Source organism: Equus quagga, unplaced genomic scaffold, assembly GCF_021613505.1.
Source record: "Equus quagga isolate Etosha38 unplaced genomic scaffold, UCLA_HA_Equagga_1.0 67607_RagTag, whole genome shotgun sequence".
NCBI classification, from domain to species: Eukaryota; Metazoa; Chordata; class Mammalia; order Perissodactyla; family Equidae; genus Equus; species Equus quagga.
In genome coordinates, this window is record NW_025801011.1 from 435 (window position 1) to 10,267 (window position 9,833).

The following is a 9,833-nucleotide window of genomic DNA, read 5'->3' on the forward strand; positions in this document are numbered from 1 at the left end:
GTGTACCGTGGAGCCCGCCCCCTCGGAAGCCAGCGCCTCGGCTTCTCGCTCTCGCCATTACCTGTCATCTCGGACTGCACTTCCTTGCTACGTGGCACTTTCCACGAACAGCTTCCTTCGCCTTCCGAGCCAAGACTCCCGCTCGCTTCAAATTTCTGTCTCCACCGTTAACGCCTACCACACCCACGCCCCTCGAGCCCACGCCACCTCCGTGGCCCAGGACCCCCAGCTCCGGCTGCCACACGCCCCGGGGGAGCCGAGATGCGCGTGGAAAGCGTCTTGGCGGCGTCCTTAACCTTTGCAGAAGACCAGGATCCCTCTGAGGCTCAGATTCAAACCAGGGGCCTCTGCCAGGAAAACGTGCGTGCAGATAAAGCCCGGAGGTGCCGGGGCGCCGGAGCCCACCCCTGGCCTCTGGGGGGCCCCCTTCTACTGTCCCCTCAGCGCCAGCATAGAGCATTCACACTTCCTTTTGTTAAACATATATTTTTTTTTATTTTGAGCGTGACACTTCTCCACTAGATAGCAAGGAAAAGTGATAACAATTACACATTACACAAAAGTACTGTACCATTGCCTTTATCTTGAAGGTTTCGGAAGCCTCTACAGTTAATAAGTTAAATAAAGGGCTCGAGTACATAAATATTTGTCTAGGAACCCTACCGTATCTACAACACAGTAAGAATCTACAGGAGGACAAACTTTTACCATACCACGCTGAGTGCAATTGCGTTATAACATTTCAAATATACAAAGCTCTGTTCTTTTTCTTTTTAATAACAATGGTATGTACAGAATCAATAATCACAGTTTGGTGACTTCAACAGTCCATATTCTAGCAGAGTATTTCCCTTTGGTTTGATATAAAAACCTTGGTTGGTGTATGATAAGAAGAGAACATGAACAAGACGCCCCTTTCCGTTAAGTGCACTGTTAGCTATCTTACAGATTCGCATTCGCGGCCCTGGCCCTGGCTTCACGCCGGGGCTCCCGCTGGGGAGATCAACTTAGAGCGCCAAAATGCCATTGAAACCGAAAAGCTAAGTGGGGTGTCAGGAGGGGGAGAGAGAGGGCTTTTTAATTCTTTTAACTTCAATCCCGGGCGTCTTGCGGAGAAAACCTCCCCGATATTCTCAGTAAAGTAAGAACGGGAGAGAGTGGACGTTCGAGTTGGAACGAGGTGGGCAGGAGCAGGGACGGGGCAGGGGCGGGGGTACAGCCAGCTGAGGAGGTGCCACGTCCGGGAGCGCCGAGGCCGCCTTGCCCGCGGCCGGCAGCTGCGAAGGCGGCCGCGCTCCCTCCATGCCGTCTCGGGAGTGTGCTGGTCCTCTGTTTCCATTTGGTCTTGAGTGATGCTGAGTGAGGTGACCTTTCGGGGCGCCCGGGGCGCGGGAGGGCAGCCTTTAGCACACCTCCTTGCCTGTGCTGGTGCCCGGCAGGATGTTGAGCTGCGTGAGCTGCGCCGCGTGCTCCTTGGCCTTGAGCCTCAGTGCCGCTATGCTGGAGGCGCGTCTGTCCGCGGCCGCCGTGGCCGGGTCGGCCAGCGCGCCCGACGCCACCGCGCCCTCCACGGCCGGCGTGGGCTGTCGCAGGAGCGCGGCCGCAGTCGACGCGCTGGTCAGGGGGGCCATGGTGGAAAAGAGCCTGCGGGGAGAGCAAACAGCGCGTCACGGCCGAGGGCGGCGTGGCCCGGCGCCCGTCCCGGGGCAGGGCAGCCGAGGGCGCAGCCGCAGGGGCGCGGAGGCGCGGGCCCCTGTTGGGCCGCGGGCGGGGGGGCAGGTGGGGCGTGTGCGCGGGAGGCCGGGGCGCTCGGAGAGGGCTTTCCTAGAGCGGGGAACCAACGGAGCAAAGCAGCCCGAGGGGCCAGATAGGCCTGGAGGGGCCAGAGCAGGGCCGGAGGTAGGCCCCTCGGCCCAAAGCTCCAAGACCCAAGGGCGCGGCTTCCGTGATTCCGCTTAAGAAGGGGCGTGTTCCCAGCCCGGGGGCTCCAACTGCTTACAGTGCTTTTAGCCTGAGAGCGGAGGGGAGACGGAGAGAAAAGGGAGAAGAGCGAGAGGGAGGGAGGGAGGAAAAGAAAGAAGGGCGAAGGTGGGAGCCAAGCGGATCGCGACCTATGCTGCCGCCTTTGTCCTCCCCCCGGGGCATCTTCTCGGCCGGGGCTCCTTTGCCCCGGAGAAGCCAACCAGCCGCCCTCCGGCGCCAGGCCGAGCGGCCCGGGCCGGCCAGTGACCGCGGGGGCGGGGGGCGCCCGCCTGTTGATTTCCGCTCGACAGCGGCCCCGCGCAGCGCCCCCCTTTCCCCGGCGCCCCTGCAGCCTCTCGCCCCAGAGAGCCCCGAACCCGCGACCCCCAAGCCTGGGACCCCGGGCCGCGCCACCGCCTCCGGTCGGCGCCGGGATTGCTCCGCGCGGCGCCTCCACCTGCTCCGCACTGCCCTGCGGCCCTGCAGCTGAGACCCGAGCAGCCCCTGGCCACCACCACGGCCACCCCTACCCCCGCCGCTCCCCCCAGGGCTTTGGCTCTGGGCCCCCACAGGGCCAACTCGGGGTTTCCACGATTAGAAAGGAGCCCACCCAGACTCGCCGAGAGCTGCTTCTCCCAGCCCGCCTCTCCACCCCTCCTGCCCCCCCGACGCAGCGCCCTTCCAGACTCTCGGAATCTCGTAGCCCGGACTCCAGCTGTGGTTTGCCGGCTTTTACAAGTCACTCGTTGTCAGAAGGGAAAGTGGGGGGGGGGGGGGGGGAGGCGACAGACACAGGACTTTAAAATTTTTTTCCAGAAAGAAATGTGTGGCCTGGAGGGGGCATAACAGGCCCTGGTGAACTAGGTAAACTGAGTCACTAACTGCACTTCAATGCACTCTCTGGTTATTTTATTGGTTTGTTACAAGAAACTAATTTTACTTCGAGTCTTTCTTTGAAAATTTTCTCCAAGATGACTTTTAAGTGGCTGCGCAGTTGGATGAATCTATTATTTCTTTGTTCTCCCAAAGAGAGATCATTGAAGCTGCATTCAGTTTTATTTTCACTGCACTTTCCAACTTAATACATCCCGCCTTTGTTTCTTTGTCTCTGTGATTATACAGACTTTCTATTTCATCACTCGCTGTTCACTTAAAGAAAGGGAGTTATAATATACGATGAACTGTTTCTTTTATTTCGTTGTCTTGTGCTGCTAAGGGGGTCAGGGGTTGCACATACGGGGGTATGGTTGGCAGCGGGTCACTTGAGTGACAAGGAAGACAGGGTCTGGGGGAGAAGAAACAATTCTTTGCACCCAGAGGGCCTGTGGCTCCAGGGCTTCTGTGGGGACCAGGGCTGTGTTCCTCTGACTGCAGACTTTGGGGCATGAGGCAGGCTTTTTGCAAGACTGGGAAAGTCATCCGGGCTCTGTAGCCTGCACCTGTAAACGTTTACACTCATACCACCTAAGGCCTGGGTCTTGCTGCCCCTTCAAATGGTACTTTAACAGCTTTCATTGAACACTCACAATCGTCATGGTTGTTGTTACTGCCACTGCCCTCCCCTTTGCCGTTCAGTCCCAAGTCATTCCCTTCAAGATCCACATTGTTTGAGGCAGAATTAGAGACTATTTTCTTTGGCTAAATCTCTGAGCTTAGGCCAAAAAAATGCGTGTAGCCCTGCCTGCCTCCGGCCTCCTCCCTGACCTCAGCCTGTGTGTGCATGAGCGAGAGACAGACAGACAGACAGACTCCCCGAGGCCGCATGTTACCTGCCGAACGCAGGGCTGATGAAGGCCGGGTGCCGGAACACGGCGGCTCCGAGGAAAGTGCTCAGGCCCAGCGGCGCCCCGCTGGGCGGCAGGCTGGCCGAGCCTGGGGGCGGAGGTAGGCTCGGGAAGGCGGCGGCGGCGGCGGCAGCAGCGGCCGTCCAGGCCGAGTCAAGCGCGGGGTGGTGCGGGGGGAAGGGGCTGGCGTCCAGGTAGGGGCTGAGCGGGTGGGTGGCCGAGAGTGGCCCGGGGAAGGGCAGCCCCGGAGGATGGCTCTGCGCGCCCGCCTTCTCCCGCTTGCGCCACTTGGCCCGACGGTTCTGGAACCAGACCTGCAAGGCGGAGACAGCCCGGGTCAGCGCGGCTCCCGGCCCAGCAGGAGCTCTGCTCCCCCCGACACCGCGCCCCGCTCCTTGGCCCTGTGGCCCGCTCCCACCCGGCCCTCGCCGCCTCAGTTGTCCAAGGACGCCCCAAGCAGACCCTTTCAGGGAGCATCCAACCAGCCTGGTTCCTTTCCAACTTTAAGGGGAGAGGTGGCTGTGTTCCCAGATGGGGAAACCAAGGTTTAACTGTCTGCACTGCCCTGTGCTTGCTGTGCATCTTTAGGCAGGTCACTTAAACCTCTGTCAACCTCAGTTTTCTAATCTGTAAAATGGGATGATAAAACTTTACTCATCAGGCTGTTATGTGGAATGAGTAAAGTCAGGCACGTGCAAGCTCCCATTCACTGGTGACTCTCAGGAGGGCAGCCACGAGAGAGGAGTCCAGATCAGCCTTTTGTTGCGTGTCAGCTGTTTTCGCCCAGTTCAGGTTTCTGCCAGAACTAGCCACATCCCTGCTCTGGATTGAAAAGGGAATCCAGGAGGTGGTTCATTTATTCTTTCCAGAAGTACTTCTGGAACACCTACAAGCACTAGGCTGGCTTCTGGGGTTTGGGGAGAGCTAGGAGGGAAGGGAGAAATGCCCACGGTAATTAGTGAACAAGCATACATTTTAGAGGGTCAGCTCTCCATGAAGTGAAATACCAGGTACACAGCCCGCCACCTGCAGGGGCCCTGTGAGGGCCCCCTTCTCCCCAGGAAGGCACTGACTGCGCCACCAGGTATGCAGCTGTACCTGGACACACAGAAATCAGGGTGCAGGATCCTTGCGACTTTCCCCATCTCCAGAGCTAGCAAGTCCTTTATTTCTCTGGGGGATGTGGTTTCAGTGGGTTATTTAAATAATATAGTTCCAGGCTTGGGGGAGGTTTCAGCACAGGGGATCTTCCTAATTGTTAATAGAAAGCAGTTTTAGTGGAGACCTGTGCCTGAAATGTGGCAGCTACCTGAGTCTAAAAATAGCTCCCAGGAGCATGGAGTTATTTTTATGTGACCTGCTCATCACGCCCACAGCTAAGATATGCTCCCTCTCCCCTGAAGGCATTAATATTTTTAGGACTGGGTTTATGCCTGCACACACGTCTAAAAATTAAGAATGAACTCCAGGGCTATACAGAGTTATATTAAAATATAATGTAAACGATCCCAGTGGAATAGGTTTAAAAAATTTTTAAAGACATCCATGTCTTTCAAATATACACACTGGGGGCTGTCGTTACTAGCACTAGTATCTAAGCTTGGTGTGACTTCTACACAGCCGCCCAAGGCAAGAAAAATAGAGAACCCAAATTGGTTGATTACTTAAAATTCTGCTGAAAAGGGGTCCATCCATAACGTCCCACAGCCATCAAATAATCTATTTGTGAACTGCAGAAACACTCCAGTGCGGAAACTCAGAGGCTTGAAAAAGTAAGACTGGATGGGACCAGGCTGGGTGGGCAGCTTTTGTGTGTCCAAATCTGTCTAGACGAGAATATCCACCACTCCTTGGTGGCACTGAAAGGAGTAAAGAGTGGAGGGGGCAGTGGAAGCAGGATGCCCTCCAAGAACGTGGAAACCTTTCACAGACGGATCGGCTCTCCCGGCTCAACTGCAATTATCAAGATGTCCCCCGCAATTCCTCATTATTGAATTAATACCTCTGAGGCCCCCCAAAGGTAAACGAAAGGACTCTAATAATTCATATTCACTTAATTACATCTTCTCCAGTGAATAGGGAGAGAGGAGAAGGGGAGGGGGCGCTCTCTTTCTTTTTAAAAGTTATTTAACTTTCCCACGACTCGTTCCCCTGAGCTGAAAATACGGAGTTGCTGTCACATCTCTGTTTGACAATGGAGAAATGTGTCAACAGAAAGGAGGGGACAGGCCTCATCATTAGCCCTCTAATGCAAGAAGCTGTTGTGTATTAAATGAGCCATATGGAATTTATTGTGCTTTATCAGCGCTTGATTTTGACTGTAAAGTGATTCACTCAGCTCCTAACCCAGGGACATCTGTTTTCTGTTGGCCATGGGGCGGCCCGGTGTTGATCGTCTCTTTGGTTATGAGGCCTGGGTTCGGAAATGCACTCTGGTATGGGGCTGCAAACACCTTTAATAGCATTGCACTCGCTCCCTATTAGATCAATGTGGGCTCATTGCTATAAAAAATGGGAAATCAAATAGCATTAGCCAGCTCCTTGTGCGGGCGGAGGGGAAATCAAACAGCATTTTGCCTTCAAATGGCCCTGTTTGTTCTAGCACTAAGTGGGCTTTTATGAAGCCCGATTGGAGACTTAATCGCAGCCAAATACCTGCTTGGAGCTGAGCGGATTTGTCTAACAACCAAATCCATGCTCCATCCCATTACTGCAATCACGAGCAGTCAGCCCGAGGCTTGTCTCCTACAGGGGCTGTGGGCCAGGGGCTCCTGAGCGGCAGGCTCGGGCACCCCAAGACCCCTCTTCTGATCCTGGACACCTTCCTCAAGGCTCCCAAATGCAGACACCTTCCCCTCCAACCTCCCAGGTCTTCATTTTTAAATATCTTTTTGTGAGTGAGTGAGTGGGGTGATTTTTCTGATTCTGCTTCTCTTCATTTTATGAAGGGGTCTTGACCCCCCCCCAAGCCATCAACCCATCTCTCTCCCACTCTGCCCCCTAGCCCTCTCCTCCCTTCCTCCCTCTGTGCACTGCAGCTCACCTGGACTCGGGCCTCAGTCAAGTCCAGCCTCATGGCCAGTTCCTCCCTATAAGAAAGCAACACACAGACAGCAGGTCACCGCCGGCTCCAGCAAGCCCCTCTCAGGCCCCTTCCCCTCGCTGGCAGGCCTGCTCTGAGGGGCTCCCCTGGCTGCCCGCCGTCACTCCCGAACACATGGGCATCACCATCCCTTCCCCAGGGGAGTGCCTACTAAGTGAGCGAAAACATAAAAACACAACACATTGCCAGATATAAGATAGTATACATTGTATTGTACCATTACATTCAAGAGTGACACGGGTGACTTCTTGAGTCTCTAAGTCTATAAAACTGGCCACTCGGATTCTCTCTCTTAAGCTAGAGTTAGACAAGAAACACACACAGTGATTACACCCTGTTTTGTCCTAATATTTAATGGGAGAACTCAGCACTCAACTAAAAAATTGTTTTTTGCCCTCTTAGTTTCTTTCTGCCTTCTTTAAAGTTTTTTCTCTCCCCCCTTTTCTCTCTCTCCTTCCAGCTCTCTGCCTTTCCCTCCATCTCTCTCTCCCCCGCCTTCCTCCCTCCCTCACCCCCTTAGGTCATACTCCCCATTACCCTCTGGAGATATGTTAAGCTTGTTAAGAGTTCAGTGGGGTAATTTTTCGATTAAACAAAATTCTGCGTACCTCCTGACTCCAGTGCCCACTACAAACCCTGCCCATCTCAGGGGAAGTCAATTGAACTGAAACCCTACCCCGTCATTGCTGTTATTACTGCGACAATTAAGGCAAATAGGAAACCATTAAGATGCTGTAAAACGGCTTACGACCTGTTTACCGAAAATATGAGCGCGCCGAGAATAATTGGCTCTCCACTCGCTCGTATGAAAGAACGGGGCTGCCCCAGCCTGGGACCCCGGTCTGCACTGCTGGCAGGCCCCCTAGTCCACGCCGGAAACTTCAGGACCAGGAGAAAACCAGTTCCCTAAGCGCTTTCCGTTGTCCCCGCTACAGGAAGCACCAGCACATCTAAAACCTCACTCCTGGCTGATTCGCGGTGCTGCCCAGGGGCTCTCACTGACCCCTGGGTCCGAAAGAGGGGGGCGTGCGGAACTACGGTTCCCCCGGGAGAAGCTCAAAAAGGGCAGACCTGGATGCCAGCTGACACCACCTCATTTTCTCCTTTTGAAATACACGTGGGATAAATCCAAAAAGCGGGTCGGCCAGTTAGCTATTTGATAGCACACACTGATTTTAAATTTGTTTTCTTTTTTTAAAGATAACGAAGCGAGTGGGTGACACAGGGGAGGACCAAGTTTAGCTCAAGGGATGATCAAGTTGACTGCTTCCGACCCGCATCAAATCCACTCTTGCCTGTTTCGGGGTAGGAGAGAATTTGGCAATGATTTGCCAGACCAACTACACAGTAGAGCTGGCTCGGGCCTCCGGAGCCCTACGCGGCGATTTCTGCTCCGGTTCAAAGGGGCGGGCAGCTTTCCGCTTCTAAAATGCACATTGAAAAGCTGCACACGTCTCGTGCGAAGGAGCTGCCGAGCTTGACAAGCGCCTCGGCAGGCAGACACCTATTCCTTTCTCCCTCCCCACGGGGACAAGTTTGTCCCAACCCTGGCTCCCCGCCGGGGCTGAGACCTCGGCCTTAGGGCGGGAGAGAAAGGCCCCAGCCTGGCCAGGAGTCCAAGGTCCAAGGAATAAGCCGGGGCCTAGGGGCCCAGTCATCTCACAGGCGCATCTTTCTCCCCAAAACTCAAGCGAGCGGGAAGTGGAGCGTAACCAGGCAGAACACCCGCGTTGGACACCTGTCCAAAGAGAAAAATTCCCCCAGCCCTTTCGTTTCCTGCCTGCCAGGCTCCCGGCAGTTATTGCCCACCCCTGTAACCCATGTACAGGAAACGATCGCGGGGGTTAGTGTGGCAGGGGAGAGGGTCTATCGATGAGAGGGGAAGATCCTGGCTGGTGCCCCGCAGGGGTACAGATCCCAAACCCTGCCCTGTTCTGACTTCCTCCGGTTATTTCAGGAGTCCTCCAACCACAGAACTTGGATCTTTGTAAAGGCCTTCTCCGCAGGCACGGGCTCCAGCTTCACTGCGAGCAGCGTAACTGATACCCACCAGGCTTCAGAGGCATCGGGCGGGGGAGGCGAGCGCACCACACAGCGGCCAAAAATAGCCGCTGCTCCGCCTTGGCCGCGAGGGCCATCGGCGCCTGCTGCGCCTTGCCCGGGCCTGCCTGACCGCGCGCCCGGGCCCTGCGTGTCCGTGGCGGGGCGCGCGGCTCCAAGGTGGCGCGTCCGGGAGCCCTTTGGAGAGGCCGTTTCTGTTCCTCTAACTAAAACTTGGAATTAGGAAAAATTCAACTGGAGAGACCCTGGGAAGGAGAGAAATCGTCCTAGTGTAAACTTAAAGCCCGGAGCAGGGGAGTGGGTCGTTTTTGGCGAGCAGGGGTGGGTGGGTCGGAGGGGCGAGTCTACGGAGAGTCCAGGGGCGAAGTCGCGGCTCCGAGCCCGGGGCCCCTGCCCGCCCGCCCGCCAGCCTTCCTTCTAGGGCCCGCTCGCGCCCTCCAGCCGCCAGCGCCCCGCGCGTACCTGGTGAAGACGTCTGGGTAGTGCGTCTTCTGGAAAGCCCGCTCCAGTTCCTCCAGCTGGTAGCTGGTGAATGTGGTGCGGTAGCGCCGCTGCTTGCGCTTCAGCAGCCCCTCCTCCGAGTCGCTGCCCGCAGACAGGCACACGCTGTCCTCGCCGTCCTTGCCCTCAGCGTCCTCTGGGTGCAGCAGCAGCTCCTCCTTGGGCGACAGCTCCCCGCCCTCGGTGGCCACGGCGGCTGAGGCGGCGGCGGCCACCGCGCCGGTGGCGGCCACGGCACAGCGCCGGGGCTCCTTGAGCAGCGCGCGGCCGTCGTCCTCCAGCAGCTCCTCCTCGTCGTCCTCCAGCAGCTCCTCTTCCTCGTCCTCGTCCTCTTCGTCCTCCAGCAGCTCCTCCTCGTCGTCCTCGGCGCCCGGGCCACCGGCCGCCGCCGGGGCGCCCCCGGGGCCGCCGGCCGCGCCGAG

At 56.6% G+C, this 9,833-nt stretch overlaps 1 protein-coding gene across 1 annotated transcript; it reads right to left on the reverse strand.

Annotated features, from left to right (window-relative positions):
• Positions 1-506: 506 nt before the first annotated feature.
• Positions 507-9,830, reverse strand: ARX (aristaless related homeobox; the record flags this gene model as incomplete). Its single annotated transcript, XM_046651308.1, has 4 exons — positions 507-1,644; positions 3,732-4,060; positions 6,790-6,835; positions 9,373-9,830. Coding segments are annotated over 4 exons (1,074 nt in total), but the record flags the coding sequence as incomplete, so codon positions are not given.
• Positions 9,831-9,833: the final 3 nt, after the last annotated feature.